This window comes from Fusarium poae, chromosome 4 (assembly GCF_019609905.1).
Source record: "Fusarium poae strain DAOMC 252244 chromosome 4, whole genome shotgun sequence".
In the NCBI taxonomy this organism is placed as follows: Eukaryota; Fungi; Ascomycota; class Sordariomycetes; order Hypocreales; family Nectriaceae; genus Fusarium; species Fusarium poae.
This window is the reverse complement of record NC_058402.1, coordinates 7666971-7690096: the sequence shown is the minus strand read 5'-3', so window position 1 is coordinate 7690096 and position 23126 is coordinate 7666971. Positions and strand designations below refer to the sequence as shown.

General features: G+C 45.7%; 10 protein-coding genes across 10 annotated transcripts; 6 read left to right on the top strand and 4 right to left on the bottom strand.

Annotated features, from left to right (window-relative positions):
• Window positions 1-653: 653 nt before the first annotated feature.
• FPOAC1_012600 (uncharacterized protein) lies at window positions 654-3599 on the top strand (the record flags this gene model as incomplete). Its single annotated transcript, XM_044856950.1, has 1 exon — window positions 654-3599. The coding sequence occupies one exon, from the start codon at window positions 654-656 to the stop codon at window positions 3597-3599; it is 2946 nt and encodes a 981-aa protein (XP_044704263.1).
• Window positions 3600-3871: 272 nt separating this feature from the next.
• FPOAC1_012599 (uncharacterized protein) lies at window positions 3872-5371 on the bottom strand (the record flags this gene model as incomplete). Its single annotated transcript, XM_044856949.1, has 1 exon — window positions 3872-5371. The coding sequence occupies one exon, from the start codon at window positions 5369-5371 to the stop codon at window positions 3872-3874; it is 1500 nt and encodes a 499-aa protein (XP_044704262.1).
• A 602-nt stretch (window positions 5372-5973) lies between these two features.
• FPOAC1_012598 (uncharacterized protein) lies at window positions 5974-7974 on the top strand (the record flags this gene model as incomplete). The annotated part of the gene is made up of 4 exons (XM_044856948.1): window positions 5974-6283; window positions 6339-6513; window positions 6565-6911; window positions 6974-7974. The coding sequence occupies 4 exons, from the start codon at window positions 5974-5976 to the stop codon at window positions 7972-7974; spliced, it is 1833 nt and encodes a 610-aa protein (XP_044704261.1).
• Window positions 7975-8478: 504 nt separating this feature from the next.
• Window positions 8479-10093, bottom strand: FPOAC1_012597 (uncharacterized protein; the record flags this gene model as incomplete). Its single annotated transcript, XM_044856947.1, has 4 exons — window positions 8479-9407; window positions 9461-9636; window positions 9691-9978; window positions 10035-10093. The coding sequence occupies 4 exons, from the start codon at window positions 10091-10093 to the stop codon at window positions 8479-8481; spliced, it is 1452 nt and encodes a 483-aa protein (XP_044704260.1).
• A 575-nt stretch (window positions 10094-10668) lies between these two features.
• Window positions 10669-13200, top strand: FPOAC1_012596 (uncharacterized protein; the record flags this gene model as incomplete). Its single annotated transcript, XM_044856946.1, has 5 exons — window positions 10669-11107; window positions 11175-11383; window positions 11434-11852; window positions 11924-12526; window positions 12582-13200. The coding sequence occupies 5 exons, from the start codon at window positions 10669-10671 to the stop codon at window positions 13198-13200; spliced, it is 2289 nt and encodes a 762-aa protein (XP_044704259.1).
• Window positions 13201-13384: 184 nt separating this feature from the next.
• Window positions 13385-14218, bottom strand: FPOAC1_012595 (uncharacterized protein; the record flags this gene model as incomplete). Its single annotated transcript, XM_044856945.1, has 1 exon — window positions 13385-14218. The coding sequence occupies one exon, from the start codon at window positions 14216-14218 to the stop codon at window positions 13385-13387; it is 834 nt and encodes a 277-aa protein (XP_044704258.1).
• Window positions 14219-14597: 379 nt separating this feature from the next.
• Window positions 14598-15649, bottom strand: FPOAC1_012594 (uncharacterized protein; the record flags this gene model as incomplete). The annotated part of the gene is made up of 3 exons (XM_044856944.1): window positions 14598-14621; window positions 14685-15529; window positions 15583-15649. The coding sequence occupies 3 exons, from the start codon at window positions 15647-15649 to the stop codon at window positions 14598-14600; spliced, it is 936 nt and encodes a 311-aa protein (XP_044704257.1).
• A 394-nt stretch (window positions 15650-16043) lies between these two features.
• Window positions 16044-17023, top strand: FPOAC1_012593 (uncharacterized protein; the record flags this gene model as incomplete). The annotated part of the gene is made up of 3 exons (XM_044856943.1): window positions 16044-16464; window positions 16527-16754; window positions 16803-17023. 3 exons carry the CDS (start codon window positions 16044-16046, stop codon window positions 17021-17023), a joined length of 870 nt encoding a protein of 289 aa, XP_044704256.1.
• Window positions 17024-17740: 717 nt separating this feature from the next.
• Window positions 17741-19486, top strand: FPOAC1_012592 (uncharacterized protein; the record flags this gene model as incomplete). Its single annotated transcript, XM_044856942.1, has 3 exons — window positions 17741-18392; window positions 18445-19017; window positions 19074-19486. The coding sequence occupies 3 exons, from the start codon at window positions 17741-17743 to the stop codon at window positions 19484-19486; spliced, it is 1638 nt and encodes a 545-aa protein (XP_044704255.1).
• A 518-nt stretch (window positions 19487-20004) lies between these two features.
• Window positions 20005-22221, top strand: FPOAC1_012591 (uncharacterized protein; the record flags this gene model as incomplete). Its single annotated transcript, XM_044856941.1, has 3 exons — window positions 20005-20254; window positions 20309-20947; window positions 20996-22221. The coding sequence occupies 3 exons, from the start codon at window positions 20005-20007 to the stop codon at window positions 22219-22221; spliced, it is 2115 nt and encodes a 704-aa protein (XP_044704254.1).
• Window positions 22222-23126: the final 905 nt, after the last annotated feature.

Sequence of the window (23126 nt, the reverse complement as noted above, 5' to 3'; positions counted from 1 at the left end):
CCACCGAAATTTGCCCCGAATCCGAATTTATCATTCAACATTGGAATCAAGTCTCATGGGAGATTTTGGTTTATTACGGCAGCAGCCTTCGGGGTATGCCTACAGTCCTTTGTACTAGTATGGGCCTTCCTGGCGCGTTACTACTACCTGTGGCTAAGGGATAGCCGTGAGGGTAAGTTGAACCTCCAGAAAGGGACACCTCCTTGAGAGGTTATAGTCTTGTTAATTGGAAAATATTTTCAGGTCACTAATTGCTCTCAGATGATTACGCGGTACCAGTGACTATTATCGGGACAGCCTTTCTTTGTCTTGGAATGGCTCTTTGTGCTCATCTTATCGAGAGCAAAACTGAAGAGGCGATCTATCACAGACGCTTAGCGAGTAACCGACATGATCTGTCAAAGATGTTTTGGATTCAGCCTGGGAACCAAACGATAGGTGATCAGGTTTTCGATTCTTTCTCATACTCGGACGCCTTGGCTCCCCTAACAAGATACGTCACATCATGGCAAGACACTCTTCAAATCGATGCCTCCGCACGCTTGATATGGTTGGCAGTGTTGGCCACTACCGTAGGCTTTGTCTTTCAGTTTCTCGGAATAAGAGCTTGCCATTCCTCCGTTGCGATCGCTCAGCTGGGCGCGACAATCTTGATGAGCGTTATCCGGTCAGGGCTCCGAACTCAACGGCTGAAGAAGGAAGACAACTTCATGGCATATGACCCTGAACTTTTCCAGGGACATGAATTGGACTGGCTAGCCCTGAGACTTGATCAACGTCATCCATGCAGCAAGGAGCCTTCGGTTAACGCGGCTGACTTTCGGTCGCGTCGGCTTTGGCTAGTGTATAGTCATCCACTCCGAAGAGATATTCGGAATACCGCCGCCTCGATCTCATGTACAGCACATCAGCAACAAGCTTCAGATGTCATAGAGCGACTCATCCCCATCGACAGCAAGTCAGGCAACATTATTGGGTTTCGAATTAAAAATCAAGACGCCTACAATGATAACGCGGAACTGGTTCAGGCGAGAGTCGAAAAAGAGTTTCAAGAACAGCTCGCAAAGATATACAACTCTGAATGCGATACTACAGGTATGCCGGCCGAAAGCTGGGAACAACCTAGTCGTATTGCAAAAGCATATTTCTACAGAAGTCGACTGGCTCGTATGACTGGCGTTGGTCAACCACAGTCGGATCAAAGCAGTCACTGGGGCACGAGATTTGTTCCAGTCCGAGAAATGGCAAATAAACTCGCTGATGCTATCGAAGAAACCATGAATACCTTGTTTCAGCCTCAGTTTGATCCCCCACCTGTGCTACAAGAGTCGTGGGATCAATCCTTTGCTATCCTCTGGGCTGTTCCATGCTGTCTGGAAGATGACTTCGGGGTCGCGCCTGAAACTGGCCATATCTATTTGACTATAAGAAGGAGGCCCGACCAACTACCCTCGAGTGTCTGGACCACGGATAGATCTGAAATAGAGTCTGTGCTGGGTCTCTGGCTTTGGTCCTTAGAGAACACTCTAGAACGTCAGAATGCCAGAGAAGCTGGTGCCAAGAAAGGTGATGAGACTATGAATCGGATCGTCCATGCTAACGACACGTGGGCGACCTCTTCTGGAGACCTAGTGAATCTGGATATATGGCGCGAGCGTAGTAATTGTCAATTTCGCGCATGGCGACTTCAAAAGCAAGATCTCCATTCTCCGCCCCAGGTGTCGATAAGCATGAATACTACAATAGACCTTCCATGGGAACATATGAGGAACTCTTTTGACATCCGTAGCCCGCGAGGTCAAAATGAAACATGGTGGAAGAATGGAGACGACTATGTCTTCCATACAACCGGACCGCCTGCTGACTGGGTCGATAAAAAACGCTTCTTCGGTTGGACAAACATGGTTAGCGAATCAACGGATAATCCCGTACATGTATTGGAGATTGAATCAAAGCTCTCTCTCGAGGCCAACTGCGCGCAGGAGCTTTATTCTATCTTCCTTTCTTCGATCATGAAGATTACACATGATATCGGAGGTCACACCAAGGCTGAGAAATACCAAGGAGGTCTGAAAGCCAGTAACGAGTGCATCGACTCTATTCAAGCAGCCATCATTCAGACAGGTCTATGCGATAAAAACGACGCCTTTGCATGCACTATCCCTATTCTCGGACGCCTAGGTCATTTAAAGATATCCGATGAAGTATTGACGGCTGCATTGGAAATAGCAGAAAACTATTTGCGCCTGGGAAAGTGGGATGACGCTGGGCGATATTTCAGCTGGATACTTGATCAGTCGGTCTTTCGGTTCACCTCGAAAAACGAAGCCAAGATGACTTTGAAGAGCACAGAAGCAACCAACAACTTTAGATTATCTCTTTTGAGAGTCTGTGAGACTTCCCGCCGAGCCCTTCTCCAGGACAATCACAGTGCCAGAATGTTTGGGTACAGGCAGATTCTTGAATTACTGCACCGGTTTGCTTCAACCGAGAATATCATTTCCCTTCGTCTCGTCTGGTCTGACATTGGGACATTGCCAAATTCCGAAGTAACTGGCCACCAATTGACTATGTCCGATGTCATTCAGTGCTACGGCAATGTTGCGCTACGATGCTTGGAAACAAAGAGGTCGCCAAGTCGTGACGAGATCAGATTACGAGGGAATCTAGAGAGCATTATCCAGCTTGGGCATTGCGCTGACAGTATCGTAACGGCAATCAACAACTCCGACTTGAGTTCTACTCTGTATCTGTTGGAAAGGGTGCATTTCCCGGAACCCCACCGTAGCAGAGGATTCATCATGGCCTGCAAAAAAGGATGGTATATGGTTGTTGAAATCTTGATCAAGATTGGTGCCAATATTCATTTCGAAGATCAAGGACGAACGGCGTTATCGTATAGCTCAGAGTACGGCGATATCAACATAGTTCGGTTACTCATCAGATCAGGGGCCGAGCTGCGTAGCAAGAGCAACACAAGCTACGAGCCCGAGCGTTTTCCATGCCACTATGCTGCCGAAAACGGTCATGCAACAATTATCGATGCGATGGTGCAGGAGTGGAAGAGTAGTTCAGAGATGGACAGGGAGGACGACAGGAACATGACACCATTGAGTTTGGCAATCACGTATGGGAACCCTTCTACAGTTAGAGCACTCCTTAGCCGTGGGAGCTGGGTTGACGCAAACCATTATCATACGAAGAAGCCCGCACTACATTTGGCGATCGCGATTGGACGCGAAGATATGGTCGAAGTGCTCTTGCAATGTTCCACCGTTGATCCAAATCACAGTCACGGGGCTACTATCGACTGTCCACCTCTAGTTTTGGCGTTGAAAAAGAATCAAGAGTCTATGTTCGATATGATACTGGCTGCAAGTAACGTTAATGCAGATTGCGAAGACAACCAAGGTCGCACAGCACTCTGGTGGGCGGCGTCTCTGAATCGTAAGTCGTACGTTTACAAGCTACTCGATTCAGGCAAAGTGTGCCTTCCCGACAAAGCAGACCGTTCTGGACGTACGGCATTGTCAGTTGCAACCGAGGCGGGATCAACTGACATATGTTCATTGTTGAGGGAATTCGAGACTATGCACTAGCCATGTCAGTTAGATCCAATGAATCGCTCATTTCTATCTATGATGGAATCATCACTCGTAGAAGTGTAGTCACAAAAAGTGGAACGGAAACTAGATTGTTTATCTACAACTGAAAGTTCAACGAAGGGCCACATGGACCACATTGGAACAAATCGAAATTTTACCTCACATCGAATCTCGATCATGTAAGAAAGGAGTTACCACCCCAAGAAAACGTTACTGTCAATTCTGAGATAGAGTTTACAAAACGAGTAATAGATATCATTAGTCTATTAAGCCACACTTGAATCCTCAGCATCAATACCTCTGTACTCAAAATATTCATTCCATTCGCGATCATTGATAAGATCCTGAGCCAATCTCTTCTCATAGAATATCGCAAATTCGCAACCTTCATCAGATTCTGGTGACGTATCTCGAGGTGGATAAATGATAATAATACCCTCAGTAATGCGATCTAACAGGTGACGATACATGGCAGGCTTCGCGAAACCAAAGTTAGCAGACGTAACATTGGCATCTCTGTGATCAGTTTGTAAGATTGATAGAGGAGGCTGCGCATCGACACGAGCATTCAGAGATGTCTTGTCACGAATTGTAGCGACCATCTCCAATGTCTTATCAAGATTCTCCTGCGTGACACTGTTGGTCAATTTTCGAATGTATGAGGCCAACTCTGGGAGCGACCACTCAGAAATAATCTGAGCCACCGTGGGCTGTGTGACAGGCGCGGTGGGAGATGTCACAGCGAACACGACATTGTGTTGAATTCGTGGTGGAACCTTGGGACTATGCATACGGCGTCTCATATCGACGGCCTCACACCAATACAAGGTCGAAGAGGGGTCGGGATTGAAGACGGGAGCACGAATCCTCGTCAAGTTGCGCCAGATAAAAGCTGAAAAGGCGTCATATGTCGAGATCCAACTTCCATCCGCGGGCATAGCATTAGCCTTGAGTTCCGCGGCTTTGCTCTTTGGAAGGTGGAACAATAGTGATACACCACCTTGGTGACCGGGATGACGCTCTGAGGGCGGTGGTCCATCTACCTTCTCATCTTCCGGTGGCTCTTGCTTGATAAGACGGGAGAGATCCAGATTGAGGGGGTCCCAAGTGGGATATTCAGTGTTGTTGACAGCAGCATAGCAATTTTCGGCTAGCTGATGAACAAAGCCCGCCCAACCCATGACATCGTTGGCGTAGTGATGATGATGGATGTGGAATACCAGTCCCCCACGAATGAAGTTGGCTTTGAAAGCTGATACAACAGGACTATTGTCCGGATGGGCCTCTGGCTTCTCGCCATATGTCATTGGGGGCACACTCCATTGTTCAAGATCACCAAGTGTTACCGCACTAAAGTGGGTTCTTTCGAGGTCACCGAACGAAGGATACTTGTCCGCATCCTCGGGAGAGTCGAGCCATTGAAGGAAAAGGCGAACCGTGCTGTCTTTCTTCTTGACGAAAGAGTGACCGCCACCCGGATCTTTCTCAATAGTGCAACAATAATGTCTTGCTTGAGCCAGGGTTCTCTCCAGTCCAGATTTTAAGATTTCGATAGCCGTCTGCTTCTCCGAGTCTTGGAGCTTGAAGAAGAGAGCGTAGTTGTTATACGTGCAGGCGGTAAGGTAGTCGAGGGTGGTGACCTTGAACCTTTCTTCATTAGGATCATTTTCCCATCCAAAGGGGTGAAGATAGTGAACATGTTGTTTGGGCATAACTTGCGAATTAATAGATTTGAGTTTAGTTTGGTGCTGCTTCTGAGATTTCATGGTTGGTTTTTCTTGTGGTCCCGAATTTGCCTCAACCATGATCTGATAGTTAGTCTCCTGACGACATGGGGTTAGTCGCCGAATCACAATCCGCAGCCCGTTTCATGAATGGATACACAAAAGACAGGCATCTTTACTCCGTACGGCATATGACATGGTTAAGAATATCCGTAGTATACCCTGTATTGTCAAAACACAGTCCCACATTGTCGGCAGCGTTCCCCCCACACCAAAACATCAATGGTGGTGCATTTGCCGCCTCGGGAATCATCACCACGATTAGTCATATGAGAAAGCACAGACGAGAACTGAACTGTACAGACGACCCACACAAGGCCAGATCATAGTGACGGCAACGACACCATCCATGCCTGTTGATCTATCGATGCAAAGAACCGAGCACCGAGCACATAAATGATCTTCCCAATTGACCCGTACAAATGTATATTAATGCCTCCATAAGATCGACTAACAAGCATTTTCTTATCATCAAATCATTTACTTGCTTAGAATCCCCAACGTGGGTGCACTTGACATTTCTCAACCGTTAACAACTTATCCCTCCATTCAGTTTGTAACCCACGTCAAGCATCACTTTCGTCATGACGCTCGTCAAGAAGGCTCCCGAGACTACAGTCGGGACATCTCAAACTATAAACACCAACGGAAGCGGAAATCCAACATCCACGACCAACGGCCATCATGAACCATTTACTTGCAAGGATACACCGATCGAAAATCAAAGACCACTCAAGATCCGGGTCATCGGCGCTGGATATTCTGGTGTCTACCTTGGTATCAGAATTCCACAGCGTTTGCGCAACATTGACCTCAAGATTTATGATAAGAATGATGGTGTTGGGGGAACTTGGTGGGAGAACCGTTATCCAGGTTGTGCCTGCGATATTCCATGTAAGTGAGATCTATTTACAGGGACATTAAGTATTGGCTGACCTGACATGTATAGCTCACTCTTATCAATATGCCTTTGCTTCTAACAAGGCTTGGTCAGGCTTTTACGCCCCATCACACGAAATCTGTGACTATATCAACGGTGTCGCAGAAAAGTACGGAGCCAAGCGCTTCATTCATCTGCAACACAAAGTAACCAGTGCCATTTGGGATGACACGAAGAAGAAATGGTACATAATCACGTCATTCTCTTATACACTTCAAACTAACACTTTGTTTAGGACTGTCACTGTCCAGCCAAGTGTAGGAAACGCTTTTACCGAAGAGGCTGACATCGTTATTTCCGCACGGGGCGGTCTCAACGATTATAAGTGGCCTGACATTCCTGGCTTCGACAAGTTCAAAGGAAAGAAGATGCACTCAGCGGCCTGGGACCAGGAATACGACTTTACGAACAAGAAGATCGGCATTATTGGTGGTGGATCTAGTTCCATCCAGATCGTTCCTAAACTGCAAAAGATTGAGGGGGCTCAACTAAGCGTCTTCGTTCGTAGCAAAGTATGGATCTCGAACCGTTTCGGCGAACAGACCATGAAGGGGCTGGGCTGGGATCCTTCTGAGATCAACAGTGAGTGAACGAAAACCAAGAGTGATTCAACCGGTATATCCCTTAGGCTAATACACAAATAGTGACACCTGAGCGTTTGGAAGAATTCGCCAAGAGCGACGACACGTATCTCGACTTCCGCAAGCGAGTCGAGGCCGACGGCAACATGGTTCATGCTTCAACTCTGAAAGATTCGGAAATGCAACAGCATTTTGTCGCCACGTTCAAAGAAAGTGCCAAGCAAGTCCTAGGTTCACGACCCGATATTCTCGAATCATTTTCACCAGAGTTTGGTGTGGGATGTCGTCGCCTCACACCTGGACCAGGCTATCTCGAGGCCCTGGTGCAGCCAAACGTGGACTTCGTTACACAGCGTATCGACAGCATTAACGAGACTGGCGTGAAACTGACTGGCCCCGAAGGTCGACAAGTCGAAATTGACGTCCTGGTTTGCGCAACAGGTTTCAACACCACCCACCAACCCCCCTTTCCTGTCGTTGGCAAACATGGAATCTCGCTGCAGGAGAAGTTCAATCCGATCCCCGAGTCTTATCTCACATTGGCAGTGGACGACTTCCCCAACTACTTCATGATGCTCGGCCCTAATTCGGCGCTCGGATCGGGGTCTCTGACGGCTCTCATCGAAGCTCAAGGTGACTACATCATCAAGTGCATCCGTAAGCTCCAAAAGGAAGACTACGTTACCATGGCGCCGAAACGAGCTCGCGTCAAGGACTTTTCAGAATATATCCAAGAGTACTTCAAGAAGACCGTTTACATGGATAGCTGCAAGTCATGGTATAAGGCTGGGGACGGGCTTGGTGATAGGGTATCGGCTCTTTGGCCTGGTAGCGTCATGCACGCGCTCGAGACATTGAGGGCGCCAAGATGGGAAGATTTCGAATTTGAATCTCTATATGAGAATAAGCTTGCATGGTTAGGTAATGGATGGAGTTTGTGTGTCATGGAGGAGGAGGAACAAGGTGATCCAAGTTGGTACGTCAACAAGGATGTAGTGGATGTGCCGCCCGAGGGAAAACCTGAGACGGATCCAAAGTACATGGCAAGACCGTTCTCTCACTGACGAGAGCATGGGTGATTACTTTTCAATGTCAATTTATTGTTAGATTGTAGCATCTTGCCAGTTTTATATGATTACCAGTACTTAACATTGGCTCTGTCCCTGGCCCAGTAGTATGGCTCATAGTATAACAAGTACAAGAAGCAGTCTCGTCCTACCTAGGTAGGTATATAAAGTCGCTTCTCAACAACACGCGACCACGTTTCGGTCCGCTAGCACATATAATTTGTGGGAAGTTTTGGCGTAATACCGGAGGGAGAGAATAATGACATTCAACGCTATACTGCTCAGACCGCCAATAGTTGCTTAGAGACCAAGTCATTACTTGTGACACTGGCTTCGAAGAATCGGATATAGACTGTTGGCAGTTGATTTATAGATTATTTGTCACCGATCAGAATACTATTTTACGTATTATTCCTACCATGAAGCTTCAGCGATAATATTAATGCTACTTCTTCACTTATCAAAGACTCTTTGCGGCAGGGGCTGACATCATACCGCCAACTACAACCTTGCCGAGAAAGCGTCCCACCCTTTAACTAAGTTATCCAGTCCAATATCTTCCCAAAGATGCTGAACCTCCTGAGAAGGTGCCTGACTCTTTCCAGGAGTACCATATACCTTTATTTCACCATTATCATGGAACTCCCCCCATGGTGGTGACCCTCCATTAGTAAACTCGATCACGTCTCGGGCAAAGTCTTTTGATGTTTCCTTCTGCGAGTCACTCATGACACTACTGTAGTTCAAGAACAGATACGCTATGTCAAGACAGTGAGCCGAGCGACCCTGATGAGGCCCTTCCCATGGGTTAGATTCATTGAAGTAGTACAGCCACGACTGAGTAGGCCAAAATGAAGCGTAGTGCTTTGACGTGGCGTAGTATTTGAGATCTGTGGCGAACTGGATGATTTTGATACGCGACTCGTCATCGTCGTCTTCAGTCGAGATCTTGTATAAAGCAACAAGACTCTTCACCTTTCCGTGGTACGTTTCAGGGACGTTAACAGTTAAATACCTGATGAAATCCCGAGCCAATGAGCCCTTCTCTCGGCCTTCAAAAATACCCAGGACTTCAAAGATGACGGCGTCGAAATCGGCCGATCCAATCATGAGAGGCACTCTGTAACAACGCGGGGCCAGATAGTTTCCGAGATTTCTGAACGAAGGCTGTTCATCCGTATCTATAACTGGCTGCAGATGGATCGAGGGCGACAGTTTGGAAAGGATATCTTCAGGCGAAACGGCAATCAATGCTGCCAGCTGGTCTTTGCTTGACAGTGTTGAGTCTATTTCAAGACACTCTAGAACAGATTTATACGCGTCCTGGGCAGCGGAACGTGTAGACACTGGAACCGCCAGATTGTTTCCACTCAGACAAATAGCGCGATCAAAAAGAGTTGGATCCAAGTCGAGAAGGTGCATGACAGAGCCTTGTGATGACTGTTAGTTGGCTGGGCTTGTGTTTATGATTATGAATACTTACTGGCTCCTGCGCTCTGGCCGATAACAGTAGTACGAGCTGGATCGCCTGAGAATCCGCCAATGTTCCGACTAATCCATTCGAATGCCGTCTCTTGATCAAGCAGACCCCTATTTTCTTGGATACCCGATTCTCTCAGCTCATTGCTGTCAAGGAAGCCCGCCACTCCGAGACGGTAACTATTCACGACTTAGCAAGATGAAAGTGTTGTTTTTGGTGAAGAGGTATCTTACTTGATCGACACACCAATAATCGGCTTTCCAATAGACCGAGAATAGGCGACGATAGCCGCCATGTCCTGATGCGGCGCTCCACTATCACCAATGATGAAAGCCCCTCCATGAATGAACACGAGAACAGGGAGATTTGCATTGTGGTTAGTGAGAGCTTCTTGCGGGATAGTAATGTCGAGATTTAAGCCATCCAGGTCAGACATGGGAGGGTAGTTAGGTTTATCGAGGGCTTTTTGGATGAGACCGAATTCAACATCGCAGGTTATTGGAGGTCTAACAACTGGGGGACTGTGGTATTAAGAGGTTAGTATGTTGTATGATACCCTGGGATGTAACCTAGAGACTTGCCCTCGACTGGTCGCGTCGATTGTGCCGGGATAGTCCATTCGCAATTCTGGAACATCGAATCGATGAGTCAAAGTAGCATACTGTATACCGAGAAATTGAACTATTCCTTGATCACGAAGGTGAAGACCTTTGATGTGACCCAACAGGTAATGATTCAGTGAAGCCATGATAATAGAAATACTTTTCTTAATCAGATTCAGGACAAGGATACTGATGAGACGTGAACGATGGGTTCGTTGCTTTATTTCTTGATTGTCCAGGGTAGGGTCCTCTACCCTAGTCATTATACTACCCCGGACTTTTATAGGTCCGGCAAATGTAGTTTAACATTCCCGGACCGGACCGGACCACATTAAAGTGCGCTTGCCGACACTCTCAGGGGTAAGTATGTACATAAGTAGTTAACTACCCCAACCCCGACCCGGTTCCCCGATCCGTCATCCGGCTCCATTATTCGTGAATTAGCTCCTCCATTGAGGGCCCGGAATTGTTTCCTTCCCCGCACAAATTGATGGTAGGCTATGTAGTCTCGGCTTTGGAGACGGTAGTTATACCAATTTCCAAATCAATACCTTCAACCTTGACATTTTAGTCCAAAGTTAATCACCACCAACGGGCATTCTCATAATAATGCCTCGCCCAAAAGTACGCGACGAAGATCGTAGACGCGCAACAAAAGCCTGCGTACCCTGCCAAAATAGCAAGAAAAGATGTGATGCTCAATCACCCTGCGCTAATTGCCGACGGAGAAATTGCATCCCATATTGTATTTACGATCCCGAGGTTGCTCGTCTCCGTCGCCAGGGTATCAAAGCACATCGTCGAGCAGCAGAACGGACAAGAGACACAGTCTCCTCAGGCGGCAGCGATGGACATTACAATGAAAATTGCATAATCGGCCATGACGTAGCATCGCCAATTGGTAGCAATGCTTTGCACGCTCAAGCTCATGCACCGCAAACTCCAGAATCTACCCAAGAACCTCAGTCAGATACAACACCTGAGACCACATTCTCATCATGCATGTCAAACATTGGCAATCAAGAGCATAGCCCAGAAGGCGAGAAAGGTAAGCCATCGGCCTTGACAAGGGTTACCTACGCCCTCAAGCATCTAGATACTGACTTGCTTCATAGTGTCGATGGGTGATTCCCCGTCTCTTTCGTTCCTCGACTTCCTACGTCATATATTCCATCATTACATGGGCCCAACCCCATTTACCGACAAAGAACGAGCAAAAGCCATGCTTGAGCCAGTGTATCCTCGATCTCCTGACAACAACGATACCGCCAGCGAGCTCACTCTAGAAGAGAAACAAGACTATGTGCAGAGATTCTTAATCGCGGTACGAACTTTTTTGAGTGCGATAAATGCATGACTAATAGCCCTTACCAGACGACTGGCATTATATACATCTACTCACCTGAACAATTGTTAGAGATGCTGCAAGACATAGAAGAAGGCACGGGACAAAACTCGGATACCTCTGGGCCATCCCCATACCGTCAAAAGAGCGCAATTATAGATTTGGCTATTGCGATCGGAGGACAAGGCTGTAGGGCCACACCAAAGAGTCTGTACTATGCACAGAAACACTTTGATCACGGTCAAAAGCTGGCGTTTGAAGAGATGCTGCTAGATCCTACAACCGACCTAGTAGCAGTTTTCATGATGATAACTGTTTACTTGATGAATGCATGTAAAAGGAAGGGCGCATTTATATATCTTGGCGTCGCGACTCGTCTGGCACATGCCATCGGCCTACATCTACCAGAGTCTTACAACCATCTGGCCCCGAAAACGCATAGATTCAGGTGAGTGACCTTGTTTGCATACCTTTGACTCTACGCCTTGATCATGTAATCTGACAGACCCGACCTACAAGACTTCAGGTATGGAAAAGCCTGCGAATATTGGAAGTAGCAGTTGGATCAGTGCTTGGCCAACTCCCAGCCTCATCTTCAGGACATGCATCTGTAGCACCCTCAATCTCCATTCCGGATGGCTCAGAACCATGGTCTCCAGAATTCACATCCATGTCGTCGACCTACGGAGTCTGTATGATCCTGGAGGAAATTATACACCACCTCGGCAGCAAACAGGACAATGGCGTCGAATCAATACGAGATCTCCTAAGTCGACTCCGGGATTGGAGTTCAGCACTGCCATCAAGCATGAGGAAATGCACCGTCAGCTCTCCGATATCGTTGGTGCAAAGACGCCAAGTACTAGGCAACTTTGCTGTCTCGGGATTCTATTATTACAGTGTTATGCTGGCAACCAGACCATTATTAATCACATATATGCTCATGAAACTAGAACGTCTGGGTCCAGTGGATAATATTTCATCATGTCCACCATGCCACACGAACGAACGGGAAACAAGAGAGTTGGCGCAGGTTTGTATAGATGCGGCTATTCTGCTGGTAGAGACGACAAGGAGAACACAATCTGTTGGTCTTTTGATACAGAACATGCAATTGCTGAAGTAAGTTGCTCACTTTTACTTTGCCTCAATAGTATATACTAACGTAGGCGAACAGAGCTTGGATTTTCAGCGCTTGTCTAATCATGGGTCTTTCCATCTTCGTAGAGTTGACCTTCACAGAAACGTATTCAACATGTGAGACAGGGCTATCACTACAAAACGGAATCGGTATCATTCGGGATTTAGATCGAACAAGTCCCCAAGCGCACCGTTATCTGGAGGTCCTTACAGAGCTTCGCAATGCACTGCAGACCTACCGCGAGCGACTAGTTCCACCCCGAAGAGAAGGTAGCGGACAGTTCTTGAGTCAGATCTTTGTCGTGAGCCAAGAGAAAAGTCCGCCCGCAGAGTCTTCAGACTCGGAGATGACGCCATTTCCTTCTATAGCTACTTCACCGCTTGAGTCAGGTAACGATACATCTGGCGGAATGTGGATGTTGCAACAGACAGCGCAGGCTACTCAGAATATGGGGAATATGTGGCGCGTACCAGATACAAGTCAGATATTTGCTCATCACCTGTCATCTGCGGGTGGAAGTGAAGCGTTGCCTTTTACACTAGGGGGCTCGGATGTAAACTGGAATGGGATATCGGTGCAGGGAACTGATAACTTTCTATTCGAGATGGAGCCGTTTGCAGACATGTTGAGCCATTTCTACAATGTTACTCCATGATATGATATTAGCTGCCCCTGTTCAAAATATCATAAACATCACTGTAGTTATATTATATAATAATATAGGGATGGCTATATAATATTATTTGATTGAGTATAGTGTAAGGAATACTTTACTTAATTCTTTCTAAACTTCTTACTAACCTCTCTTATATACCCTGAGAAGACTCTGTTACCACCCGTTACTGTGTTGATGAGGAAAGCATTTCGGCCTCTTCTATCAATGCATCAAATTCATCCGGCGGATATTGCCCGTGTGCATCTTCCTTCTGGGTACTATAGTGCCGCCAATGACGAATCTCCGAACATCCTCCAGTGTGGTCAAGTCCCGTAGCTGCAAACCAGATATGATCCTCGAGATCTTTTTCCGGACCACGGATGTATAGACAGTACTCAGTCCGGTCATCATGTAACATAAGGAATATCCACAAATCTAACAGATAACCTGTTGGGATTCGCATCCATCCCCATCCCAAGTCGTTATCCCACAATAACGATACTGCCTTGACAATAAATTCACCTCTTTCTATATCCTTCAAGACCGCTTCGTCAGCAAGTAAAACGAAGTCGAAGACGTAGTCTGCCATGCCTTGACCCTCGCTAGGCCTTGTCCTTACGCGGAGCTTTATAGTGCCTCTCTCTATGACTTTAGTCTCCTTGAACAATTCGGCATTGCAGAAAGCACGGAGGCCACGGACATCGAGTCCATCTAGTACTGAGGGATCGTCTCGGGAATCAAGATGGAATAACTCCTGGAGCTTTCGTCTATCATCTTCGTCTATTTCCTCGTCGTCTTCGTAGGCATTAAACGCAAGTTTGGTCTGATGCCGCAAAGAGTAGAGAAGTGATTGCCAATGCTCATCGGATTCCTTGCTATAGTAGGTTCGGTAGATGGTAAAGCCCCATTTCCGGTAGTGCTGGTGATTGTTGGGGTTCTTTCTCCCTCCAGGTTCAAGTTTGGTCCCTCGTGGGGGACCCCAGACGTCCTTTATCATCTGATTGATGAATTCGGACATCTTGGTGATATTGGTAATGACGGTATGGTTGATGAGGGATTTGTTTACAAGAGGCTTAAAATTAAAAATAATGGGAAAGGGTGGAGTTGAATGAGATGAAATGAAGAACGGTGGCAGGCGATTAAGAAATATATCTTTGCACAGTCTTCGCTAAGTAACTACTACGCTTATCAAAGTATTTCTCTCTATAAGCATATTAACCCTACTCCATTGTTATCCAATTTTCTGCGCAGCCTCGGTCGGGCCAACATACTTAGGCAGTGCTAAAAACGAATGCCAAGAACAAGAGTCCCTGTTCTTCTCTATGCATGTAGTAGTGGGGTAGTCAGTTGCTGCGGATCGGTCTGACTTAAGATAGACAAGACACCTGTTAACGTCTTCAGTTTCCAGACCATGAACCGCCCTGTTATGATGGTTAGACAACACTTCCGGAATAATGAACCATACCAGAGATGAAAAGACTTACGGTGCCCAAAGCCTTTTGCCCACGTAGGAACTCTTCCATAAACTCCCCAAACCATTCTGGCATGTGCTTGTCAATACCCTCCTCTGTATCAAACCCTCTACCACCCGCAACGAGAACTGATTTGCCATTCAAAGTCTCGTCAGCCGCTAGCTGGACAATGAAATTTCCCACATCACTTGGTTGGTTCAGAGGTAGATTGTTCTGTGTCCACCACGAACGTACTTTATCGATCATCTGTGTATCCGTTCCCCAAGGACACACCGCGTTGACACGAACGCCGAAGTTCTTCTCGATAGGTCCTCGCAGAGATCTCATTAGGCCTATAACTCCATGCTTACCTGCACTATAAGCGTAAAGGCCAGCGCCTTCTGTTATCCCGGCAACTGAAGATACTAGGACGATGGATTTGGAGAAGCCATTTGATGCAGTAGAGGTTTTATCTGCACTCAGAAAAGCAAGAGCTATTCTTGAAAAGTAAACCACACTTGTCAAATTGATATCGACATTGGCCTTGAGTATTTCGGGCTCTGTCATGACGGTTTCGAGGTTCAGCTGATCTGGCGCAAACCAACCACCGTCAGGCTCTGTCACACCAGCGCAAGAGATGGCAACGTCGACATGACCTTTTTCGTCGTATGGTGTTTTAAAAAGCTGTACTTGTGCGTTGTAGTCTCGGACGTCAAGCTTCCGAAAATGCACAGATCCGCCATTCTGCTTCGATGGGCTTGACTGGAGATGTTGAACAACTTGTTGACCTTTAATATCATCCCAATCACCGAAATAAACATGGGCACCTCTGTCGTATAGCATGGACACGGTTGCTGCGCCAATTCCTTGCGCGCCACCTGCGGACATGATGTGTCAGTGTGAGATAATATACAAGGCTTGAATTGTTTACCTGTCATGACAACTACCTTTCCCTTGACATTGTCAATAATTTCAGAGGAAAATAGTATCTCGGCCATTTCGAATTCGATTAGGAGGGGTACGTAGATTGTAACGCCTTGTTGATTATACTTTCGTTTTAAATGGTGACAATGAAAATTAAATAATATTTTAGAATACTATGTATAATATCTATGAGGTTAGTAGATAATATGGAACTCTAGGGTTAGCCCCTCGGTATTGTTGCCGATCATATATACATATGAAGATAGTAGACACTTGGCATGTAATAGTTTGCCGCGGCGGCAAGTGCCCCATGCAGTAGCAGCGGCCTGTGTCCGAGTTACCAAAGGCCCTCTCTGGGACTCCACTCTTATGTGACCCTCGATGGGCATCACTTATAGAACGTCCGACATGACTGAAATTGTCCTGCCATCATCTACGTTCAAACACGACATCATCATTAATTACCAAATGTCTCCATCATTTGATTCTCCCACAGAGACATCGTCTCAGTCCAATCGTCTATCCGTTGTTGTGACTGGCGGTGCAAGTGGTATTGGCTTAGCCGTCACTTCCTACTTCGCCTCCCAAGGTCATATGGTAGCTGTTCTTGACGTAAACTCAAAGACAGGCCCTGATGAGATTGCACGAGTGGCAAAGGATTACCCCAGATCCACAATCACCTTTAAATGGTGCGATGTTTCTTCATGGGAAGGACAGTATGCAGTCTTTGATCAAGTCTACCGCGAACATGGGAATCGAATCGATATTGCCATTGCCAACGCAGGTATCTCCGATCCAGTAGTTGGAGCTCTTGATTGTACTCCGACAGAGTTTCCAAGGAAACCTCAACTGAGGATGCAGGACATTAATCTGAATGGTGTGATATATAGTCAGTCTTGACTCATGACATTCCTTTCTCCCTCGTGGGCTAACAAGAACGTATAAATACAGGCGTCAGTCTTGCTGTGCACTATATGCTCAAGAACGAAATAGGAAGCCGTCTCCCGGATTCCAGAGGCTCCATCGTTTGCACATCATCATCAGCAGCCTTCTATCCATTCCCAGTCTCTCCACTCTATTCGACTTCCAAGGCCGGCATTGTAGGTCTCGTCCGTTCTATGGCGGTTAGACTTGAAGAGCCCAAAATCCAAATCAACGCTCTCGCACCAGGCGCTTTGGGTAAGTCCACCCTTTGTGATCATTATGTCTTGCTGACATATAACAAAGAGACGAACATCGCTCCGGATAAGGACCTCTTTAAGCACATGGTGATCACGCCAATGTCCACTTTGATCAAAGCCGTTGAGCAATTCGTGACGCAACCATCCAGGACCGGGGAGGTTGCTGAATTGAATGAGGAAACTATTACGATGAGACCTCCTGTGGAATATGCTAATGCTGGGGCGGAGCATAACAACAAGATGTTTTGGAAGCTGGGTTACGCTTGATCCTAGATAGTGCTGAATCAACTTAAATGAGAATTTACAGCGCAAACATTACTTTCTCCCTCTACAAGTCGTGTATTGATGATTTATCGACAGTATCTGTAGTATCAAAACCAAAGTGCGACAGGAATATTAACTTCAGTTCATGGCAAAAGACAAACCAGGGTCAATCATCAGCATCGCATGATCCAACAAAACACGCGGCAACGGGATCAAACCCGGGTGTCACTTTCTCCCCCGCACTGCTACGCAATCTAGGCCTAGGCGAACTTGTAGAGCCTGTCAATACTAGTCTAGTCTATCCTGAACTTATTGTCACAGCTCTCCGCTTTCGCAACATGGATTAGAGGTAGATCTCTAGTTTGGCGATGCTTTAGTGTCGGCAACGTACCTGGCGTACCCCAGATTTCTGTCGGCACTAAGGATGGACACTACCATTGGTTTCTTTGAGTGGACATTCCCACAAACGATGGACTTCCCCGCAATGTTGATCCATCACTCAGCTCTTAGTCAAGTTGAAGACGGATCTAGCGATGCCTTGATATCCTGGGTGTTACTTGAGCAAGATCTCAACCGTCAACATTGGGTAGTTATAAATATGTACAAATACCCCAGATTCTTAAGAATCTCTCCTTTCCATATCTATGAAAAAATAATCTCGTCAACCACTATTTTCAACTTCATCTTGTACTGCTTGTGAAATAATCCATTTGTCTCATCATGGGTCTGGGCGTTCTTCCCGATCGTCACCTCGTCGATGTTCCTGGGACATCTTTTCTTAGTGAAAAACGTTTACCTGGTAGCTTGGAAGAGGCGACAGCCACGACAAGCAATCATGCTAACCTTAAGCACGACCCTACTGGCAAGATTGTTCTTGTTCCTCAACCCTCCGATGATCCCAATGACCCCCTCAACTGGCCAGCTTGGAAAAAGCACATGTTTACTCTTTCCATCATCATCGGTTGCGGTGCTGTAGGTGCTGTAGGGCCTCTTCTAGGTCCAGCAATGGTACCTCTTGCTGAGGAATTCGATGTACCTCTTCAAAGATTTACTCTGGGTTTCACTGGATCCCTTCTTATATCCTTGGCATTTGGCAACCTATTCTGTAACTCATTGGCTATGGTGGTCGGTAAGAGGCCAGTCTACCTCTTCACAACAGTTGGGTTATTAGTCACGACTATCTGGAGCGCAGTTGCCAAAGACTTTATCTCTCTTGCCGTCTCCCGTGGTATCCAAGGACTATGTATGTCTCCGATGGAGGCCCTGGTCCCTGCATCAATTTCCGATGTTTGGTTTGTTCATCAAAGGGGCCTTCAGAACGCCATCTTCAATTTAGGTGTTCTCGGTGGCATCAACCTCGCTTCACCAATCGGTAAGTCCAAAATCGTTAACAGTCATATTTACCATTGCTAATGATTTGCTAGCTGGTGCAATAATAAATGCCTATGGCTACAAGACCTGTCTCTGGGCCATGGCTGGTGCTTTTTGCGTTCAGCTTTTGCTCACTATCTTCTTTATGCCGGAGACAACTTATAAACGCGATAATGACTTGGGTGCCACAGCGGACACTTTCACAAAGAAAGTCACGGCCACCGACGATAACAAAGAATTTGTATCAGAAGTTGAGAATACTGTTCCAGCCCATAACAGTATAACCATTCCAGGGAAACATTCGTACATATACACACTGCGACCCTGGAGCGGATACTGGGATTCTTCTGGATTTGTGTATAGCATTTACGCACCATTCAAGATGCTCGGGTCTCCTGTGGTTGTTTGGGGATGTTTCCAGTTCACCATCTGCATTAACTGGCTAGTTCTGTTAGCCAATACGCAGTCTCAGATATTCAGTGCACCTCCATACAACTTTTCCGTTGCACAGGTGGGATTAACGAATCTGTCATCCTTTGTCGGGACTTTTATTGCAACGGCACTGGCTGGTGTAATGGTAGATGGACTTGCTAAGTTTATGGCGACTAGAAATCAGGGAGTTTACGGTAAGTGCACATTATCTAGTTGCAGCAGAGATTGTATACTAACTTCTGTGTTGCAGAACCAGAGTTTCGCCTTCCAATTCTTGCACTATTGGCCACGCTCAGTGCAAGTGGTTTCTTCGGCTGGGGTCAAAGTCTTGCCAACGCTGAGCCATGGCCCATCCCTGTCATTGTTTGTTTGGGATTGATCAACCTTGGTATCCAATTAGGAGTTGTGGGTGTTGTGTCTTATGTGGTCGACTCTCATCGCCACGAGGCTGTTGAATCATTCGCCATGATGAGCTTTGCCAAGAATATCTTTGGCTTCGGAATGACCTTCTATATGAATGATTGGATTGCTCTTCAAGGTGTGAGGGATGCATTTTTTGTTATTGTAGGCATTACTATTGCTGTTAGTATGGCCACTATTCCCATGTACATTTTTGGAAAGAGGGCGCGAAGCTTCGCATTTCGCTATGGTTTCCTTGCATGAAGTCTGCATATATCTTTGTAATTATTAGAAATACTTCATCAGACCTCCATGTCGAACAGAAATGAAGGTGAAAGGGGGCTGTCAAATTCTGAAATCCGGATTACACTGCAGTAGTTTGACCTCAATACAGCTGTTGGTTCGATGAATGTGCAAGTTTCAGTATCAATGCCCTCTAAATTCCGACTGACTAACATGATTGGATAAAGAACGTAAGGGATGGAACGAGGCTGGCTAGCTGCCCTATAACTCATTAGTACAGAGTTGATCCAGACCAGGTCCATGCAAGGGAAATGAATGTCTCATGCCAGCTTTCTAACAAAACAAAACAAACAACTGCAGTGTTGTGCTCATCTGTTGGTTCTAGCAACCTTGGTAATTTGCCAAAAGCCAAATGTCTCCGAGTAGTAACAAACAAATTCCAAGGAAATGTTCTTTCCTTCTACTTATAACCGACTATTTATTCCCCTGTCAATTTAGAACACCAACTTCTGGATTGATTCCACATAACACCAAAAATCATGAAGACACTCGCTTTCGTTTCTACCCTCTTGGGATCAGCAAGCGTCGTTTCGGCAGTGGATTACGCGCCAAAGCAAGATACGTGGTGTGTCACATATCTGTCCACCTATCTTGTTCCGGTCTCCGATCAAGCCAATTCGCCGGTATTGACAAGGCCTGCCGAAGAGCCCAGTAGACAACCAGTTCGTCCGTCTCTCAAGCCGACGTTTGCCGCAAATATTTCAACTCAACAGACCAAGGCAAGTTTCAGTACGTGGACCGTCTGTACAACTCATTGGGTACAAAGTACTAACATACCTTTAGGTACAGACCTTACGACCTCGCTTCTTCTTCCAGAGTCCTCCATAACGTCTGAAACATCTTCAGATGACGCTGTGTCCTCGACATTCGACACAGAACCAACTGTGGCACAATCAGGCTCTGGAAGCCAATCCCTTGACCCGACAACTGAGCCCGTGATTGATGAAACCGTCACCTCTTCGTTGTCAACAGACCTCGGCTCTTCCATCAGCACAGATGCCATCCCAACCTCAAGTGGTCTTGTCGAGCCAGCCGGACGACCCGTTATCTTCCGAGTCTTTGTCAACGAGAATGAGAAACGTAACATAAACCGGCGACAAGCCATTGGCGGATTTGTTGGGAACGAGAACCCCCAAATCTGCACATTTGCTGCAACCTTTAATCTCGCTGAAGGCCAACTCTTTGAAGGCGGTACACCTATCTACTACTCTGGTGAGAGTTTCAAGGAGTTATCAGGCCAAGATCTCCCTTCGAGTGGGTCCATTACGAAAACTTTTGAAGATTCTGGTCGGCTTGTGTTTAGGAACTCAGGTTTGCCAAATGGTCAGGCGGGTTTCTGTCAGACCCCTGATGGTATCGTCTATGTGACCTTTACCAACGGACCTGCCGGGTGTATACCTGTCGATCTAGTTGTATATGATGGTAATATCTTTTATTCTTCGTCACGTACAAATGCTAATTCGGGTTTAGTAACGCAGTGTCAAAATGGTCGAATCGTTGGTGATGATGACGCGACTTCGACAGCCTCTGCGACTGTCCCTCAAGACACAACGACGCCCGAAGGGACTAGTGTTGAGGTCACTTCTCGCATTGTGGTCACTTCTAGCATTGTGGATACTACTACGGTTAAAATTACTGCAACTAGCTCTGAAGCTTCCATGTCCGAATCTGAATCGGCTGGTGTATCCATCCAGACGTCTGATGCTGAGGTTTCTGATGTAGTCTCTTCAGAAGCTACCGAGCCATCTCTTTCATTGAGTTCAGCTACCACATCTATCTCGCTGTCAGAGTCCTCAATTACCGATGTAGTAGAGACATCGACTGTGCTAGATCCCACCTCTCGAACAAGCACTGCAGAGGAGACAGATGATACAGCCTCTGTAATTTCAACAGATTCAACATCAGAGACCGTATCAGAGGCAGCAACAGCAGCCACTACAACCTCGTTATCTACAGACGATGTGATAACTACAAGCACAATAGTCACGAACTCAGAGACAGTAACAACGATGGAAACCTCTGCCACGGACACAGACACTACCATCCCTGAGACTACCACATCGACTGAAGATGCGACTGTCATGGATACTACAACTGCGGATACAACCAGCGATGACACTACAGCTATTAGTACCATGACCACAGATGCTTCCACCACTACTTCAGCCGGCCCGAACACTGACGAGTGTGCCAATACCAACAACCCATATTCGGCCCCCAATGGTGTTAGCGTCACCCTCACTTGCGGTACCTCCGCTATCAGCGACATTCTTGATATTTTTACCACGGACAACTTTGTTCTATGTATACAGGTTTGCTCTGAGAGTGCAACATGTCTAGGAGTTCAATTCGACAAACGAATCTCTGAGTGTCTGTTATTTTCACGATTCGATGGGACTTTAGATAGCGTATTCTTCAATATCGCGCTCAAGGATCCTATCATCATCGACACTACTACTTCTACTACCGACACTGCCACTACAGGCTCGAATGCTGTCACTACAGACGCTGTCACTACAGATGCTATCACTACAGACGCTGTCACTACAGATGCTATCACTACAGACGCTGTCACTACAGACGCTGTCACTACAGACGCTGTCACTACAGATCTGAATGCTGTCACTACAGATCTGAATGCTGCCACTACAGATCTGAATGCTGCCACTACCACCCAGGGTGCTCCGACCTTGTAGAGCGACCTTGATTCCTTTAGCCGGTGAAGATGTGGGCAATCCGGTGACAGTTATCAGTGACATCTATCACCCCAACTATGACCATGCAGTTTACTTTTTCTCAATTTACTTTCGATCGATCAGCTTCTTTACCTGTCTCCAGGTTTACAGTTCAGATGTTGGTCACGTCAGCTTAATGTATGATAAGGCATTTTAATGATACTTTTTGTGCTCATATGTTGCTTTCCTTACACTGATTGTCATTTCACAACTAAACTGTAAAGAAATGAAACCTTTATACTTGTGGCCTACACAGTAGCTTTAACATATATTGAACATATCAGAAAAATGTGCCCCATAAGAGACGAAACTAGTAGGTCGCTTTATGATCTACAGTCTATAGCTCTTAGACTACTTATTTTATTATATTAAATTTTATTATATTAAAAGCTATAGTATTAATTATAAGCTTTTTCCCTTTTTTTATAAAACTTTCTTTAGTTTTTTAACTTTATAAGATTCTTAATATAATAAATTTTAATTTAATAAACTTTTTATAAAATAATATTATTTTTATTAAATACTTTATAAATTATTAATAATTTATTTTTTTTATTAAAAATTATTTTAAAGATTAAAAAATAACTTTATTTAAAATATTTTATTTTTTAATATATTAATATTATTATTATATTTTATTTTATAAAAAATATAATAGTTATAATTCCTAAGGGATAAACTAGTCTATACTAGGTTTATATTAGCAAATATATAGGGTATTATTATTAAGTAATAGTAAAGTGTTATATCTCTTAATAATAAATAGTATAAGTAAGGTATATTTAGGTAAAAAAGTTTTATTAATAGCTAATAAGCTAAATTCTATTTAATATTAAGAGAATATATATATACTTAAAGGTATATAA